Genomic DNA, 19,687 nt, shown 5'->3' with positions numbered 1-19,687 from the left:
AAATTCTCATCCTCATGTTCAAATCCCTCTCTGGCCTCGCCCCTCCCTATCCTGTAACCTCCTCCAGCCCCACAACCCTCCGAGGTCTCTGCGCTCCTCCAATTCTGGCCTCTTGTCCATCCACCACTTCCTTCGCCCCACCATTGGCGGCCGTGCCTTCAGCTGCCCAGACCCTAAGCTCTGGAATTCCCTCCCTAAACCTCTCCGCCTCTCTCTCCTCCTTCAACACCCTCCTTAAAACCTACCTCTTTGACCAAGCTTTTGATCACCAGTCCTAATAACTCCTTCTTTGGCTCAACGTCAATTTTTTGTCTGATTTATGTTCCTGAGAAGCGCCTTGGCACTTTTTATTATGTTAAAGGCGCTATATAAATTCAAGTTGTTGTTGTTAACTGGCTAAAGCCACACAGTTTACCGGCTTCGTGCCACTTGTCCAGCCAGGACCAGTGTACATCTGAAGGCACTGGGCTGCAGGGCTATCCGGATCAGAGTGGGAGGAATACCACCCCAGGTGGCATCCTATCGATGAACCATACGAGCTCATCAGTCAGTGCCTTGGAGCTCTGCCAGCTAAAATATCAGATTGCTGAGTCTGGAACAGAGTCTGGCTACAAGAGCAGGTCAGAGGCTGGGTATTCTGCGGCGAGTGACTCACCTCCTGACTCCCCAAAGCCTTTCCACCATCTACAAGGCACAAGGCAGGAGTGTGATGGAATACTCTCCACTTGCCTGGATGAGTTGCAGCTCCAACAACACTCAAGAAGCTCGACACCATCCAGGACAAAGCAGCCCGCTTGATTGGCACCCCATCCACCACCCTAAACATTCACTCCCTTCACCACCGGCGCACTGTGGCTGCAGTGTGGACCATCCACAGGATGCACTGCAGCAACTCGCCAAGGCTTCTTCGACAGCACCTCCCAAACCCGCGGCCTCTACCACCTAGAAGGACAAGAGCAGCAGGCACATGGGAACAACACCACCTGCATGTTCTCCTCCAAGTCACACACCATCCCGACTTGGAAATATATCGCCGTTCCTTCATCGTCGCTGGGTCAAAATCCTGGAACTCCCTTCCTAACAGCACTGTGGGAGAACCTTCACCACACGGACTGCAGCGGTTCGAGAAGGCGGCTCACCACCACCTTCTCGAGGGCAATTAGGGATGGGCAATAAATGCCGGCCTCGCCAGCGACGCCCACATCCCATGAACGGATAATAAAAAAAAAAAGAATTGGGGGTTATCGTTCATCCCCTTCCCCGACACTCACCTTCATCCGCAGTTCGGCTTTGTCGAATCCCATTAACATGTTGATAATGTCGAAGCCGGAGGTTGGTTTGTTTTTCTGGTGGACCCCGCGAATCAGGGCACACAGCGTCTGGGGAAACAAACAGGAACAGAGACTGTAACCCGAGGGGCAAAGACAAATCAACCCCATGTCACCTACCCCTGACCTGGAGCACCAGACAGAAAGAAAGAAAAAGAAAAGGTGGAGGTGGACAGGAGGTAGAGGCGTGTAGGGAGGGGATTTCAGAGCCAGGTCTGGTTTAACGTCTCGTCCGAAAGATGGCACCTCCAACAGTGCAGCACTCCCTCAGTACTGGCACTGGGAGTGTCAGCCTGGATTATGTGCTCAAGTCTCTGGAGTGGGACTTGAACCCACGACCTTCGGACTCAGAGACGGGAGTGATACCAAGGTCCATACACCTGCACAAATTTTTATATCATCCATTACCTTGCCTTTGTATAGAAAGTCATCACATGTTTTGCAGAAGTGAATTACTTTGAAGCGCATTGATTGCTGTTAGGTGGGCAGTCGTTTTGCTTCATCAATGTCTCACGAACAGAAAAGAGGTGAATGACCAGGTAATCTGTTTTTTTGGTGGTGTAGGTTAATGTCAGCCAGGAGAACTCCCTGAATAGTACTACAGATGCATTTAAAGGGATGCTAGAAAGTACATGAGTGAGAAATGAATAGAAAGATAAGTTGATAGGGTTAGATGAAGTAAGGTGGGAGGAGGCTCGTGTGGAGCATGAACACTAGCATAGACTAGTTGGGCCGAATGGCCTGTTTCTGTGCTGTGTATTTCCATGTAATCTTTAACACTGATTAGAAGCAGCTGATCAGGCCGACAGGACCTCTGTTTAACGGCTGGTCTGAAGGTCGCACCCTCTGACAATGCCGCACTCCTTCAGTATTGCACTGGGGTTACATGCTCCAGTCTTGAGACCAGTCTCAAACCCACAACCTTCTAACCTAGAGGAGAGTATGCTACCAACAGAGCCCTTACGGGAGGATTCAGAGGGGAAAGCATCAAATCACTTTGTTACGGAGAGAGACTGAGGGAACTAAATTCATTCTCATGAGAAGAAAGGTTACGGGAGTCTTTGAAATAAGAGCAACATACAAACCGAGCCAGGGAAACCAAAGATCCCAGGTTCACTCGCTGGTCTGTACTGAGTTAGCTCTCAACAGTACAGGCATTAATATTGGCTCTGGAGCTCCTAGATTGGGGGAGGAGATAGGCAGGGCTCCTGCTCCAATTGCTACCCCATGACCCAACATGAAATGCATGTGAGGACATCAAGTGAGGGGACAGGGTCGGGTCGACCACAGTCCCTCCACGGTTGAATAGCCTGGTGACTCTCACTGTCTTAGGTTCGCATGTGGAGAATGGCCACTTGGGAGAGGTTAGTCCGTGAAACCGTACTCCAGCACGAGTCAGCGCCTTCAGGAGAGGAGGAGGAGGAAGAGCTGGAACAAAATAACACTGCGTCCCCACACATATAAAATGTAAATCTGCCCCACCGTTCCACAGCTTACCTGTAATGCATTCACCACTTTGATCTGGTGCTCCTCGTTTAAGGACACTATGCAGTGCTGGAACAGACTGTTAATATTATCCTTCAGCTTCATCAGCTCATCCCCGTCCACAGACTCCAGCTTGGTCTCCAGATACTCCAGATTCACCTAAAAGGGCACGAGACAAAGGTCAACAACCACCAATCACATCACAGCTGTTTCTTCCCGAGGACGTGCATTCAGATGGGGCTCCTCCTTCAACGGAGCAGAGGGTGGACGGTGAGCAGGAGGGAGGGCCGAAGGGAAGGGTCTCCGGGAGCATTTCCAAAGGAAGGTGGTGGCGAGGCAGTGGTATTGAGGGAGGGAGTTCCGGAGAACAGGCGTAGTGGCTGAAAGAGCAGACACCTAAGGGGGGGGGGGGGGGGGGGGGAAAAGAGTAGAGGTAGCAGAGAATAAGCACCAACTCCGCAGGAGACAAGGCGGAGATGTTTGGATTGAGAATCAGAGGGAGATAGCCGAAAGAGAGAAAACGGTCTGAAAGTCCATTAAGAGCCAGCGGAGCTTGGCGAGGATGGAGGTGACGGAAGTGCGGGACTTTGAGAGAGTGAGGACGAGGGCCGTGACATTCTGAACGGGCTGCAATCTGTGGGTGGTGGAGGTCGAGGACCAGGAGTATGGTGCTGACCACAGTGATGCACAATTCCACCACGTGAGGACAATGGTAGGTTTCAGTCCCACGCAAATCCGCTTCCAATCTGAGTCACGAGAACTGCCTCACCCGATGCTCCCTTTCCAGCAGGAAATCCCAGCTGATTTTCCCCATCCCTAACCCGGGAGCAGAGATCAATTATAACGCTCATACCACAGCCCTGACTGAGATTGGTTTAACTGAGCACAGAGTGGGGACTAAACCAGCTCAGTGCTGGATCAAAGGTGCCTTCACCCATTAGATAACTGGAGGAAACTCTGGTTTTGTTTCTTTTTTGCCACTGAGTTAATGGATGAGAGCTCCAGCGATGAGGTCGCAAAACATGTTGGGATGAGTTGAAGAGGAAAACCACACGATATAACAAAGCACGGAATGAGAAAAGGCCATTCGCCCAATTAAGCCTGCTATTTCCATAGCCTACAGTCTACCCGAACACAGTCTCTACTCCTCCATTTAATCTCCTCCCAAAGCCCATGTACACTCTCCCCTATCACGGACTCTACCCACCCATTTAATTCCCTCTCACAGCCCATGTACACTCTCCCCTATCATGGACTCTCCCCACCCATTAAATCTCCTCCCACAGCCCATGTACACTCTCCCCTATCATGGAATCTACTCACCCATTTAATCTCCCAATTGAAAGTTAGATATAAAATCTCCCTGATCCCCAAAGCTAAACTCTAGAATATTCAATCATTTTCACATCTGCACCATTTAATCCCTGGCCTACCGCCCTCCATAGACAATAATGTCCTCCCAACCCAGTCGCCACTCTGTCCTGACCCAGACAAAATATATACAGAGTGGTCAGTACAACCTAATACAGCAAGTGAAAAGGTAAAATATCCCAACTAACCTTCATCAGGAAGAGTTCCTCCCAGAATCGAGGGCAGTTCTTGGACGGGTCTTCATTCTATGTGAAATAGCATCACCACATTACTCGAGACTCATAACTGTTTTTTTGCCAATTTCTAATCTTCTTCTAAAAGACGTTACCAGGATACAGCTCCCCCTGCAAATCTGCGCCCCCCGCCCCCCATTAATCGTCCAAACTTCCTCTAGCGCCTCCCCCTTTGCTTTCTCCTCCCTGTTCCCCAGTCCACCTTCCTCAATCTCCCTCCCACCATGCCCTTTTCTGTTGCCCCCTCTCCTCCACACCCTCCTCCTCCTTTTTTCCTCTATCCCTCTGCCTCCTTGTCCACCTCCTCCCTTCCCATCTGCACTTCCCCATTTCCCTTCCCATCAGTGGAGCCACCACTGGCAGGAGGGTGCAATTACAGAGTATTTCATTTTTATGACATATAGTTTCCTACATTCCAACACTGACTACACTTCAAAAGTACTTCACTGGCTCTAAAGATTTGGGACGACCTGAGGTCATGAAAGACGCTATATAAATGCAAGTCTTTCTTTTTTTAGTTCCATTACAAATGTGGATATAGGAAATTATAATAGAAATATAAAAATGAAGACAATGTATGTATTACATTCGCACATCCTGGTCCAAATATTCCCCTGCCTCTAACCCTGCTTCACTTGGATGCTGCACTTGATCTTGATTTCCCTTGTGCATCGCCACAGGAGACTGACCAGTAATGTCTTAGAAGTCTGATGCCTGTGTGTACTTTCTGTTAATCTTTTTCATTATAAATTCCGATGTCCACATTGATTATGGAAACCATCTATGACAAGGTGTCACGTTATAATTACACCCTGCCCCTCAATATCCATTACCAATGTGGGCATCAGAATTTATAATGGCGAAGGGGGACAGGAAGTGTGCACAGGGTCAAATAATCCCAGAAGGTATGAATATCTCTCATGACAGCATCGCATTCAGATCCATCTAACGGAACAAATTGTTTCTTTCAAATCAACGGTATGTTGCTATCAATTAAATCAAAGAAACCAACCCAGTTCTTTTCATGAAAATGCACAGTCTTATCTTCAATCGATTCACATTTTGCAAGACATACCTTGAAGATTTCGTCATACATTAAAACCACCTTCTCTTTCAGGGGCTTCTTGTTGGACGAGGCCTTGCGGAGAAGGCCTCCCTTCTTCTCTACCTGTGCCATTGTGTGGATTCTGAAACAAGGATGTCGCCCATTAGAAATTGTGCACTTTTCTTAATACCAGCTGAGCAACGCAGAGTGTTGTCACTCTCTTTATTACAGTGAGAATCCCTACGTGGTCAGTTTTCAGTAAAATATTAAGATGCCTACGTGGCAAAGAAGCAGAATGCAAAATGGTTAGAAAGGGTTAATTAGTTAGTAACTGAGATTGGTACAGGTGGCCTGGCCTCCTGCTGGGCCATATGTTTGCGTAGTCAGCAGGTTTGCATTGTCTTATCGATGTAGAGTCTTTGATGTGATTCAAGGACTGGTCTGAATGTCTCCATGTTTATGGCAGATCAATATAGGTAACGAGCTTAGCCAAAGTTGAAAGACATTCCAGGTTGGGAGATAAGGAACAGAAGGGACAGGGAAGAACATTCCAGGTTGGAAGGTGAGGAAGTATCCCCTTTGATGTCTAACAGCAGCATGATCAGCACATGGACGATTTATGATTGGCCGGCAATAATGTAACCTCGCATGGCAACCTATGCCCGGCTTATGATTGGTGTTGACCCTCGTTAAGTATGTTCCAACTGTATAAAAACGTGTGGATTTCTGTATGTTTCTTGTTCTTGCTCTGCCAGCATAGAGGGACTCTATCAGGAGTCCAAATCAATGCTGCAGACTAAGAACCCTGCTATTAAAGTTGTGCTGAACTTTAAAATGTATTCGACTTCAGTTTTTACTGAACCAGACTGAGGGGAAAGAATCCGGATCGTCATTTGGTGGCCCGTACGGGGATCTTAACGGTCGTTCACCGAGAGTTCGCGGAGTAAGAGGCGGATTGTCTCAGACACGGAGGAAGGAAATGGCGCCCCGATGTAAGTAGTCTTAATTTACTACGTCGGTTTTCCTCCAATCCGTCAGTCTGACGACGAATCGTCCAATCGCTAACGCTCGTGTGGCGTCCTTACAAGATTCAGGTCAGTCTGGCGAATACACAGAAATAGCAGGAAGAGGTCAGTGGTAGAATATCACTGAAGGTCAGCTCCGGCTGAGGGTCAGCGCACGTACTGAGGGAATAACTTGTAAGCGGTAGGTCAGTGGTTAATATCACTGAGGGTAGTCAGGGTTTACGTTCCTGGTGATTGGATATAAACAGGAACTATTGATAAAACTTAGATGCCGCCAAAAAGGCTCAGGAATTAATTTGGAAAAATAACAGAAGTACCACAGCCAAAGAACTAATTGCTTTATGGAGACAGTACTGTAAAAAAAAAATGGATAGAATTAAGTGACTAGACAAATGTTTAAAAGACAGAGACCCGAAAAAGAAAGGTTCTGTTGTTTAAGTGTACTGTCCCTTTAAAAAGCCTGTCTTGATCAGTGTTTTATTTGTCGGTGTTGTGGGCCACGCCCCCTTCTTACTGTGTCTTACGTGTTTTCTTCCTTTGTGTAATGTATCTGTCTTGTCGTGTGTTTAATTCTGATACTGCCGAATTAAAATTGGAGTTATTGAGGTTAAGTGACCTATTAAATTCTGGTTCTTATAAAGTGTGGGCATGTTAAATTCCAGACATGGGATCTTCAAAAAATTGGCATTTTGAATGTTTATTTTGTGATTGGCTGTGGTTTAAAAAGAGGTTAAAAATTAACAGGATAGATTAAAAAACTATCTGGTATCACTGTGATAGGAAAAGTCGGAAAGCTGGAACAGCTCGGAGCGTTGATTATAATCACATCCACTAAAAGTATGTGAAAAAATAGTGTGCAAAAATATAGTATAAAGCAATCCACAAATATGAGAAGTAAAAAATCAGTCAAACCTGTGTGAAGAGAAATTTTGAAGGGGGAAACTTAATCTCAAATGGAGAAGGATCAAGTTACTCCTAACACAAGAGCAAGTTAATATTAACCCCTTCCATCCCAAGAAGCCAGACTGTCATGCCAAGAGCAGTTCAAACAGATAGAAATGACCCAGTCGGTTGAGAACTGTCTGAGGCTTGCCCAGAACACAGGTGAACATGAGGTAACAATTGGTATAGGTTATATTAGTAAAATTGTCCCAATCACTCGGAAATGCCAAAGGCTACAATTGACTAAGATATAAGTTTTCACGCTACAGTGAAAAATTGCTAAGAAAGGAATGTGAAACAAATCATATGAAAAGGAAGCATAGGTTAGACAATTGGAAGTCCATTACTTGAGCTATGTACTGACACAGGGTACTAAACGCCTATCAGTTTTACCCTGCCACAGTATGATAAGGAAGTTTTGACAAGTTCTGGGGCTATTCAATTTTATTTGAAATTAATAGTAGAATACAAGATCTGACCAAAGAGGGGAGACCTTCCCTGACAAATTATATAACTCGCATTGAGAATGCTAAGAAAACTCAACAATTAGATCAACACCTCCTAACTCAAGTGTTAAAACAAAGAGCGACATGGAATGGAGGTGGACATCGTAAAAAGAGATAGGCAAATATGGAGACGTAAAGATCTGTGATAAGTGATATAGCAACTGCCTTTGCCTCAGTTGTTAACACCATTGATTTGACAACATTAGATCAAAAGGTCAGAGATTTAGGGTCTCGCATTAAAGATATATTAAAAGATAAATGAAAATACAGATAAGGAATTGTCTGAGGATCAAATGCTGACCATATATTTGCAAAGGATAGCTACAGTGCTAGAAACACATGCCAAAACCATTAATAAATTAATAAAAGAGGAATATAACGTATCTTAGCAGGCGGCTGCTAATGATATCTGCTTAATGTGGTTACATCTTGAAAACACAGAGATTAGGACTTGGAGTTAGAAATTCCAGTCTGCAGCCCTGCGTACATCTGTATGTGGGAGAGACAGTGTTTATTTCAGACAGGCTGCGTGCTTCAGAGAGAGAGCGAGAGAGGGACTAGGCAATTTCTCTCTCCTGTTTTGTTTTCTGAATTTGTTTCGGGTAAAGGGATTATTCCTTTGGATAAATAAATAATAAATGAAGATTTGACAAATTAATCACGTGGGCTCTCAAGAAGAGCCGCAATGGATTTTCTGTGTTTCTTTTAAAACAGGTGACCCTGGTTTTTTTTTGGGACCACGTGAGTGTTGATGGTGCAGGATTACCCAGAGTAGTTACAAAGTTACGGTGCAACCTTTGCTGGAGAAATTTGGGGCAGGAAACGATCCAGTGGTGTTAAAGATTTAAGACTTTAGCTGCAGACATCAGCGGATACCAAATGTCACAGCATGGTGATATCAACCTGATTCTCTTCTTTTGAAAACATTTTGATTTGTTTTGTTTTAACCTATTTGTTGTCTTCCGAGACAGAGTGCTCGAGGTGGGGAGATATGGGAATTTCTCTAAAGTCATTGAATTGGGCATGATAAAAAATCAATCTGGCATAAATATACAATCTAGTGGAAGTCAGGAAAGTGTAGTTGAGAATAGTAAATTGATAGCTTTCTCGTGGAGATATTTGTGTCCTTGCCTATAATGAATAATGAGAAAACTACACTCAATAGCCTGGCCACTACCCTGACATCGGGACCATGCAGGGGGAGATAAGCACTCTAGACACCCCTGATCTTTTTGATAAGATAACCTGAAAACCTAAGAATGGCTACAGTGGACATAAAAGATACAAATGTATGTTGCCATCATCTGAAACGGAGATCAGGATGAAGAACATGATTACAAAGGCCTATGGCCTGGTGAGCTATTGCAACCACTCTTTAAACAAACCAGTTGCTTTTACAGGACTGAATCCTACAGGACATATGATGTGTGCCATGGAAAATGTTCGGAAATACCATGAGGAAGAAGAGACTGGCCAGCAGAAAGTTAATATCCAAGAACACTAAGCTCATTCCTATGAGATGCTGCTAGTATGCGGAGATACATGAAGAAGATACAGTGAAGAATGAGTCTCAGACAGGCTCAGTTACTTGACAACAGCACAACAGGAAAATGGTTAATGTGGTCCAAGCGAGTGAGAAATCCTTTTAAATAAGGCACTGACACATGGTCCATAGAGAAACCAACTAATTAATGAAACAGTCAGGAAACACTGGTACCAATCAAAAGGACTGAAATTAAAGTAAAGAGGGACATAGTAATTTGGATTTCCAAAATTCAGGGTTAGGTTCCCATCAGTTAACAATAAAATTGGGAGAAACAATATTTAGAAGATATCTGCACGATGGATACAAAATTACAAGATTATGAGGGGCCCAGATACAGTAGACAGGAAGTACCTGTTTCCCCTAGCAGAGGGTTCAAGAACTAGAGGACGTAGATTTAAGCTGATTGGCTGGAACAAAATTAAAGGGATGTGTTACTAGACATGCTGTCACTGTGTGTCCACATAGTGTTGGACACAGCCTAGAAGCACAGTGTGGGTTTAATAATACCGGTACCAATCCGGATATTAACTGTACCATGGAGGCCCTAGAGGCGGATCTAAAACCCACTTAAGTGGCATATGCGGGAGAAGGCGAATATTGTGTTACAACTAATTTGAAAACGTTTAAATATGCCAATCTAACTTGTGATATTTTAAGTCCAGAATTCTACTCCATTTCTGAAGTCCTGGTTCGGATTGGACCCGAGGAACTGGTAGAGATACACTGGCATAACCTCACCACCTTACAAGTTTCTGAGAATGTCAAAAAGGACTTAAAAGCATATCAGGACACATTTGGGTATCTGACACCCCTGTTGCCTAAATACTTGGAAGCATTGCGAATGGAGATACGCCTCTCCCAGAAGGTTTATTATAACCTACAACAGGACAATAACAACATTAAGCATGACATTGACCAAATTAAAGTCACCACCTGGTGAAATGACCTCTGGAATTTGGGACTGAATATACAGATCCATCTTTGGATTAGATTAATTTCATATGTATTAGTCGTAGTGCAGTTTGTTGTAATGTGCTTCTTGATTTTCATTGCATGTAATAAATGTAAGCAGAGGATGAAGGGTTTGGCAAAGATAGTAAAACAGAGCCTGGGTGAGAATGTCCCCATTGTCTCTGTGGTTTCAACTAAGAACACATCTTAATGGTACCGGGAGTAGCACCCGCTGGGGTAAGGTGCATGTAAAAGGGAAGACAATTATAGTTTGATAGGATTATCAGATGCTCTGCCTCTCTTCCACCCGGACTGGTGGCCAACACGAAGGGAACCTGGTTAAGATGAGGTACAGCATCTAACGGGATATTGTAGTGAGAATTTGGATTAAGGGATATAATGGGGAGGGCACCAATTCACAGGTGTAAAATGGTCTGAAAGGTACCATTCAGTCTAGTTAGGCTGGAAACAAAATATAAAGCACCATATGATATTTGACTATGTTAGCCTTTTCAAACTAACATGAATAGGTTTAGCTGACCAAGGACATTCGCAGCTTACTTGAGAGATGTTTAGAAGGAGTCTGTTCCTGAGAACAGATAAGATACAAAGGCGTATTGATGAAACATGTCTGTGTTCTATTGGGACTTCTCTAGTTCAAGGGCTAGTCATATTAATTGTTATCATTCTTATAGTTTATTGCTTACTTAAATGTTGCTGCGCTGCAGAACCTGCAGAACCAGTGAGCACCGTAATAATTGGTTATCATGAAATGATAAAAGGGGGGAATGAGAATCCCTACGTGGTCAGTTTTCAGTAAAATATTAAGATGCCTACGTGGCAAAGAAGCAGAATGCAAAATGGTTAGAAAGGGTTAATTAGTTAGTAACTGAGATTGGTACAGGTGGCCTGGCCTCCTGCTGGGCCATATGTTTGCGTAGTCAGCAGGTTTGCATTGTCTTATCAATGTAGAGTCTTTGATGTGATTCAAGGACTGGTCTGAATGTCTCCATGTTTATGGAAGATCAATATAGGTAACGAGCTTAGCCAAAGTTGAAAGACATTCCAAGTTGGGAGATAAGGAACAGAAGGAACAGGAAAGAACATTCCAGGTTGGAAGGTGAGGAAGTATCCCCTTTGATGTCTAACAGCAGCATGATCGGCACATGGACGATTTATGATTGGCCGGCAATAATGTAACCTCACATGGCAACCTATGCCCGGCTTATGATTGGTGTTGACCCTCGTTAAGTATGTTCCAACCCCTATTCATCTGTATAAAAACGTGGGGATTTCTGTATGTTTATTGTTCTTGCTCTGCCAGCATAGAGGGACTCTATCAGGAGTCCAAATCAATGCTGCAGACTAAGGACCCTGCTATTAAAGTTGTGCTGAACTTTAAAATGTATTCGACTTCAGTTTTTACTGAACCAGACTGAGGGGAAAGAATCCGGATCGTCAACAGCTCATTCATACCAATTCACTTTAGGCAGAGACCACGTTTAAGCCAAAGTGCATTAATGTTATGCAACGTACTTGAGCGATATTAAATGACCAACCCAAAGTGCTCTCACTATAACAGAGACAAATCTCTAACCAACAATATTTCACCTTAGTATAGCACTGAGCAGAAGACTCTCTCCAGACACAACCCGAGTTGGACACACAATCTATAATTGTACTTCTGGGTACTTTTCCACAGATTAAATGGAAATAATATGAAGATTTTACACACGCTCCATTACACTGCACTGAAATCCCAGTGATAATAATGTAGCATGTACATTACAAGAACTGTATCCCCAGTATTTATAAATATTAGTATACACTTACACCTGCCTAAATCCAGCCCTGCACATTGTCCCCGACCATGCATTGGCTCGATCATGTCCAATTCAGATTAATCAATGGATTACGGCCATGGTTTCTGACTCCTTACAATTCCTTTCCCCACTCTCAGTGTGAATGACTGCCACAGTGCTGTCACTAGGTTTTCAGTGAAGTGGAACGATGGGTATGACATTTTGACACTTCAGATATGCTCTGGGCACCATGTGAAGCAACGTTACAAACATGTTCTTTCTGAATGTATTTACGATCATAGAATCATGGAAAATTTACGGCACAGAAGGAGGCCATTCGGCCCATCGTGTCCGCGCCGGCTGAGAAACGAGCTATCCAGCCTAATCCCACTTTCCCGCATTTGGTCCGTAGCCCTGCAGGTCACGGCTCTTCAGGTGCACGTCCAGGGATTTTTTTAAATGAGTTGAGGGTTTCTGCCTCTCCCACCCTCTCAGGCAGTGAGTTCCAGACCCCCACCTCCCTCTGGGTGAAAAGATTTTCCCTCATTTCCGCTCTAATCCTTCTACCAATCACTTTAAATCTATGTCCCCTGGTTGTTGACCCCCCCCCCCGCTAAGGGAAATAGGTCCTTCCTATCCACTCTATCTGGGCCCCTCATAATTTTGTACACCTCAATCAAATCACCCTCAGCCTCCTCTGTTCCAAGAAAAACAACCCCAGCCTATCCAATCTTTCATCATAGATAAAATTCTCCAGCCCTGGCAACATCCTTGTAAATCTCCTCAGTACCCTCTCTAGTGCAATCACATCTTTCCTGTAATGTGGTGACCAGAACTGTACACAGTACTCAAGCTGTGGCCTAACTAATGTTTTATACAGGTCCAGCATAACATCCCTGCTCTTATATTCTCTGCCTCGGCTAATAAAGGAAAGTATTCCATATGCCTTCTTAACCACCTTATCTACCTGTCCTGCTACCTTCAGGGATCTGTGGACATGCACTCCAAGGTCCCTCACCTCCTCTACACCTCCCAGTATCCTCCCATTTATTGTGCATTCCCTTGCCTTGTTTACTCTCCCCAAATGCATTACCTCTCACTTCTCTGGATTGAATTCTATTTGCCACTTTTCTGCCCACCTAACCAGTCCATTGATATCTTCCTGCAGTCCACAGCTTTCCTCCTCACTATCAACCACACGGCCTAACCGGTCGCTAACTAGTGACCAGCAATTCTTCCCGTGTGGTTCATGTGTGGTCTTTGCTCAGGTCAATTCAAAATTAAGACTGAGTCAGTGGCTGCGGTTAAATAAGTTGTCCGAATTCAATCAACATCACAGTTTTGAATTTCTACTGGCCACATTGTTGTGAATAGCTCCAATTTCCTATGTCCTGCGGTTCTATTTTCTATTGCGAAATTCTTATCACCTTTAGCTACCAAACAGATGCTGCAAGCACAGTGCAGGCACAAATGGGGGAGAAATCCGACTTGGACAGGACACAAAACAGGCACCGGCCCCCGGTTATACGCCCCGACCGTACAGCTGATTATCGGGCAGGGCGAAAAGCGGGCTGCAGATTTAATAATGCCCCTTTTGTGTCCCCGTCCCAGTCAAACGTCACCCCCAAATGTGTTTCCCTGTTGATCGGATGATGTGAAGACATGGCGTGTATTTACAGGGCTAAACGTTCTGTTTTTCTGCGTGTAATACTAAGCCCAAAACTAGGGGTCATAAATATAAGATAGTCCCTAATAAATCTAATAAGGAATTCAGGAGAAACCTCTTTACCCAAAGAGTGGTGAGAATGTGGAACTCACTACCATGTGGAGCAGTTGAGGCGAATAGCATAGATGCATTTAAGGGGAAGCTGGATAAACACATGAGGGAGAAAGGAATAGAAGGATATGGTGATAGGGGGAGATGAGGTAAGGTGGAACATAAACACCAGCACAGACCAGTTGGGCTGAATGGCCTGTTTCTGTGCTGTAAAATTCTATGTAATTCTACGTAATCTTTAACACTGATTAGAAGCAGCTGATCAGGCCGACAGGACCTCTGTTTAATGGCTGGTCTGAAGGTCGCACCCTCTGACAATGCCGCACTCCTTCAGTACCGCACTGTAATTACGTGCTCCAGTCTTGAGACCGGTCTCAAACCCACAACCTTCTAACCCAGAGGTGAGTGTGCTACCAACTGAGCCCTTACGGGAGGGGATTCAGAGGGGAAAGCAGCAAATCACTTAATTATGTAGAGACACTGAGGGGGCTAAATTCATTCTCATGGGAAAAAAGGTTACAGAAGACATGATTGAAGTTTTTGAAATAATAAACCTTATATACTGTTCAGGTATTCAGGAAACTCATCACCAATTATCCCCTAGCACGAGGCATTGGTTATTTTTATCTCGGAAAGGCTGCAATCAAGAATTTGCAGGACTGGAGGCCCAGTGCCAAGAAGATTAAAAGCTGGAGCCGTTATCTTGTGAACAACATCCTGTATTTACATGTACAGCGTGCTTCAGACAAAGGAGGCAACTCAGAGTGCTCCTCAGTTAGCAACTCAAAGTCTCCTTTGCAAAGACAGCGAGCACAACCTCACAAAAGATGAAACCAATGAGGGAGGGAGGCCACCCAGCCCATCGCAGCATCTGGCTGCCTCTTGAATGACTGTTGCCTTTGCCTCCATTTCCCTACCAGGAGACAGCTCCAGGTATTAATCACTCACATCAGTCCTGAATTTGGGACCATGTCCCATGTCCTGCAGCTACGGTTTAACTTGAGGGGGAAATTTGTAAACCTCACGTCCCAGCCTAGAAACAGTCATTCAACCTGCATTTATTCAAATTATCTGGCAATTGTCCTCAGCACAGTGACTACACTTCAGAAGTACTGCACTGGCTGTGAAGCGCTTTGGGATGTGGTGAGGTTCACAGGTGAGGTTCACAGGTGAGGTACCCCAGGACAGCCGACATCCGTGTAACAACATCCCAACAGTCAGCGGTTTCAGAAGAGTGGGGGAGAATACTGAAGAAAACAAGGGATTTATCGGACCGTCTTACAGAAATGTGATATAATTTAATGCTTCTGTACAAAGCAGTGTGCTCTCAATTTTAGATTAAGTGGTAAACGAATATAACCCATCTCCATCACAAGCTGAGTCTGTCAGCATGAGACAGCAATTACAAGCACCAGGGTCATCTGAGGCTCAATCCTATTACTTTATTCACAAAACGTACTGAGAAGCGTCTCACGGAAAACAAGGCTGCTTTTACAGGACGTGTAGGACACCAGCCTCTTCCCCTGTGAACAGGCTGCCTTCAAAACACAGCCACGTCCCTCTGGGACCCGGGTTCAAAACCAGCCCAGACCCATGATTCAAAGTCTCCTAATCTGGCTGCAACTATCCAACGTCAAAGGATTCGGGCAGTTCAATTCAATTTGTCCCCGGCATGAATGCACAATACAAATCTGTGCCTAATTCAGTGATAATTGGCAATTTAACTCAGACCACAGGATGGCTGGTGAGGGAAATGGAAAACTGTCACAAAACCAGGCAGCAGAGATAGGCTCAGGACTGGGCACCGGGAGCTTTACTCTGTATCTAACCCGTGCTGTACCTGCCCTGGGAGTGTTTGATGGGACAGTGTAGAGGGAGCTTTACTCTGTATCTAACCCGTGCTGTACCTGCCCTGGGAGTGTTTGATGGGACAGTGTAGAGGGAGCTTTACTCTGTATCTAACCCGTGCTGTACCTGCCCTGGGAGTGTTTGATGGGACTGTGTGGAGGGAACTTTACTCTATCTAACCGGGGAGTGTTTGACATTAATACCGGTTATGGAAAACTCCCAGCCCTGGCAGATGCTTCATGTTAATGAGCACAAGCTCCACCAATAAATGAAACAGCTGCCTGAGTGGCTGAAGAAACAACTCAATATGCCAATCAAACCCACCATTGATACCTCCGTCCTGGACAGTAGGAGAACTGAGAAGGGCTGTATCACATATCAAACCCATTTATTCATGTGTGTGAGAAGGTACTGATGTCCTCCCTATCTCTGTAACCTTCACCATGCTGACGCTCCCGGTACAGTACGGAGGGAGTGCTGCACTGTCAAAGTGGCCATCTTTCAGGTGAGACATCAAACCGAGGCTCCGTCTGCCCTCTCAGGTGGACATGAAAGATTCCACGGCCACTATTTCAAGATGTGGAGATGCCGGTGATGGACTGGGGTTGACAATTGTAAACAATTTTACAACACCAAGTTATAGTCCAGCAATTTTATTTTAAATTCACAAGCTTTTGGAGGCTTCCCCCTTCGTCAGGTGAACGATGTGAAAATATTTCAAAGAAGAGCAGGGGAGTTGTCCCCGGTCAGTTATCTCATTGCTGTTTGTGGGATCTTACTGTGCGCAATTTGGCTGCCACGTTTCCTACTTTACAACTGTGACTACACTTCAAAAGTACTTCTTTCAAAGGGGCGTATGACAGATGTCAGGTTGATAACACAAGTGAGAACAGGCAGAATATAGAAAGTTCAAAGGGGAAGTGAAAAAGGAAATAAGAGAGGCAAAGAGAGAGTCTGAGAATAGACTGGCGGCCAACATAAAAGGGAATCCAAAAGTCTTCTACAGGCATGTAAACAGTAAACGGGTAGCAAGAGGAGGGGTGGGGCCGATTAGGGACCATAAAGGAGATCTACTCATGGAGGCAGAAGGCATGGCTAAGGTACTAAATGAGTACTTTGCATCTGTCTTTACCAAGGAAGATGCTGCCAGAGTCTCAGTAAAAAAGGAGATAATTGAGATACTGGATGGGCTAAAAATTGATAAAGAAGAAGTACTTGAAAGGCTGGCTGTACTTAAAGTAGATAAGTCACCCGGTCCGGATGGGATGCATCCTAGGTTGCTGAGGGAAGTAAGGGTGGAAATTGCGAGGGTACTGGCCATAATCTTCCAAACATCCTTAGATACGGGAGTGGTGCCAGAGGACTGGAGAATTGCAAATGTTACACCCTTGTTCAAAAAAGGGTGTAAGGATATTCCCAGCAACTACAGGCCAGTCAGTTTAACCTCGGTGGTGGGAAACTTTTAGAGAATGATAATCTGGGACAGAATTAACAGTCACTTGGACAAGTGTGGATTGATGAGGGAAAGCCAGCATGGATTTGTTAAAGGCAAATTGTGTTCAACTAACCTGATAAGAGTTTTTTGATGAGGTAACAGAGAGGGTCGATGAGGGCAATGCAGTTGATGTGGTGTATATGGTGTTTCAAAAGGCATTTAATAAAGTGCCGCATAGTAGGCTTATCATCAAGATTGCGGCCATGGAATAAAGGGGTCAGTAGCAACATGGATACAGAATTGGCTAAGGGACAGGAAACAGAGAGTAGTGGTGAACGGTTGTTTTTTGGACTGGAGGGAGGTGTACAGTGGTGTTCCCCAGGGGTCAGTGCTGGGACCACTGCTTTTCTTGATATATATTAGTGACTTGGACTTGGGTGTACAGGGCACAATTTCAAAATTTGCAGATGGCACAAAACTTAGAAATGTGGTGAACAGTGAGGAGGATAGTGATAGACTTCAAGAGGATATAGACAGGCTGGTGGCATGGGCGGACACATGGCAGATGAAGTTTAAAGCAGAAAAATGCAAAGTGATACATTTCGGTAGGAAGAACGAGGAGAGGCAATATAAACTAGAGGGCACAACTCTAAAAGGGGTACAGGAACAGAGAGATCTGGGGGTTTATGTGCACAAATCGTTGTAGGTGGCAGGGCAGGTTGAGAAAGCAGTTAAAAAGCATATGGGATCCTGGGCTTTATAAATAGAGGCATAGAGTACAAAAGTATGGAAGCCATGATGAACCTTTATAAAACATTGGTTTGGCCACAACTGGAGTATTGTGTCCAATTCTGGGCACCTACTTTAGCGAAGATGTGAAGGCCTTAGAGAAGGTGCAGAAGAGATTTACTAGAATGGTTCCAGGGATTAGGGACTTTAGTTACGTGGATAGACTGGAGAAGCTGGGATTGTTCTCCTTGAAACAGAGACGGTTGAGAGGAGATTTAATAGAGGTATTCAAAATCATGAAGGGTCTAGACAGAGTAGATAGAGAGAAACTGTTCCCATTGGCGGAAGGGTCAAGAACCAGAGGACATAGATTTAAGGTGATTGGCAAAAGAACCAAAGGTGACATGAGGAAAATCTTTTTTACACAGCGAGTGGTTAGTATCTGGAATGCACTGCCCGAGGGGATGGTGGAGACAGATTCAATCATGGCCTTCGAAAGGGAACTGGATAAGTACTTGAAAGGAAAAAATTTTCAGGGCTACGGGGATAGGGCGGGGGAGTGGGACTAGCTGGATTGCTCTTGTATAGAGCCGGCGTGAACTCGATGGGCCGAATGGCCTCCTTCCATGTTGTAACCTTTCTATGATTCTGTGATATCATTGGCTCTAAAGTGCTTTGGGACGTCCTGAGATTGTGAAAGGCGCTATAGAATGCAAGTTCTTTCTTTTCAGAGGGACTGACTGGTGAGAGGTGTGGGCAATGATCCTCTCATATTCTTTTCCCCCTGCGGAGATCAGTAATTCACCCTAGAGGGACTGGTAGACACGACCCCATTAACAACAGTGCCCTTACTGTGCTGCTCTCGTTTAGCTTCCTCCTGAGACCCAACCTTTGGTCCACTTCCAGGTTGAAGATTTAAGCTCCTCAGTTGCGCTGCTCATGAAGCCAGTGCGTAACCGAGCGACATAGGCCAGCAACAGTCTCAGGTTTGCCGAGTTAGTTCATCCCAGCCAGAGCCATACAAGAGGCACTGCCATTGGCCTCACTGCCTGAGTTAGGGAGAGGGAAATTGGGCAGAGTTCCCGCGTGTTGAAGTGCGGACATCGAGTGAAAACAGGATCGGGCTCGGCTGTGACGCCTCCTATGGTCAAATAGCCCACCGACACTTGCCCTCTGGACTCGCAGCTGCAGAAGGATCAGGCTGGTACGATGCTGGAGGATGCCTGTGGAAACATACCCAGCAAAAAGGAGGGTTTTACTAGAGTGACTAAGGAGAAATTACATGGGGAAGATGGGTATCGAGGGATATGGGCCAAGTGCAGGCAATTGGGACTAGCTTAGTGGTATAAACTGGGCGACATGGACATGTTGGGCCGAAGGGCCTGTTTCCATGTTGTAACTTCTATGATTCTATGATTCTATAAACTGTTTCCACTGGTGGGAGAGTCAGTAACCAGAGGACACAGATTTAAGATAATTGGCAAAAGAACAAGAGGAGACTTCAAGGTCCATCACTGAGACAGGCTCGGTAGTAACACCACCGACCAAGCTGGCCAAGTCCTGAAGGAGATAGCTGCCAGACTGGGCTTCCGAAAGGTGGTGAGAGAACCAACACGAGGAAAAAAATTCAACTTTACCTCGTCCTCACCAAACTACCTGTCGCA

General features: G+C 45.1%; 1 protein-coding gene across 2 annotated transcripts in view; it reads right to left on the bottom strand.

Annotated features, from left to right (window-relative positions):
- Positions 1-19,687, bottom strand: part of armh3 (armadillo like helical domain containing 3) — a 172,504-nt gene that overhangs the window by 145,082 nt on the left and 7,735 nt on the right. For both annotated transcript variants that reach the window (XM_068001998.1, XM_068001999.1), the window contains exons 2-5: positions 5,493-5,604; positions 4,373-4,429; positions 2,826-2,972; positions 1,272-1,379 (exon numbers count right to left, since the gene is read on the bottom strand). In XM_068001998.1, the coding sequence (XP_067858099.1) occupies positions 1,272-1,379; positions 2,826-2,972; positions 4,373-4,429; positions 5,493-5,594 (414 nt within the window). In that variant the 5' untranslated portion in view covers positions 5,595-5,604. The remainder of the gene's footprint in view (positions 1-1,271; positions 1,380-2,825; positions 2,973-4,372; positions 4,430-5,492; positions 5,605-19,687) is intronic.

This window comes from Heptranchias perlo, chromosome 21 (assembly GCF_035084215.1).
Source record: "Heptranchias perlo isolate sHepPer1 chromosome 21, sHepPer1.hap1, whole genome shotgun sequence".
NCBI lineage: Eukaryota > Metazoa > Chordata > Chondrichthyes > Hexanchiformes > Hexanchidae > Heptranchias > Heptranchias perlo.
This window is presented reverse-complemented; position numbering and strand designations above follow the sequence as displayed.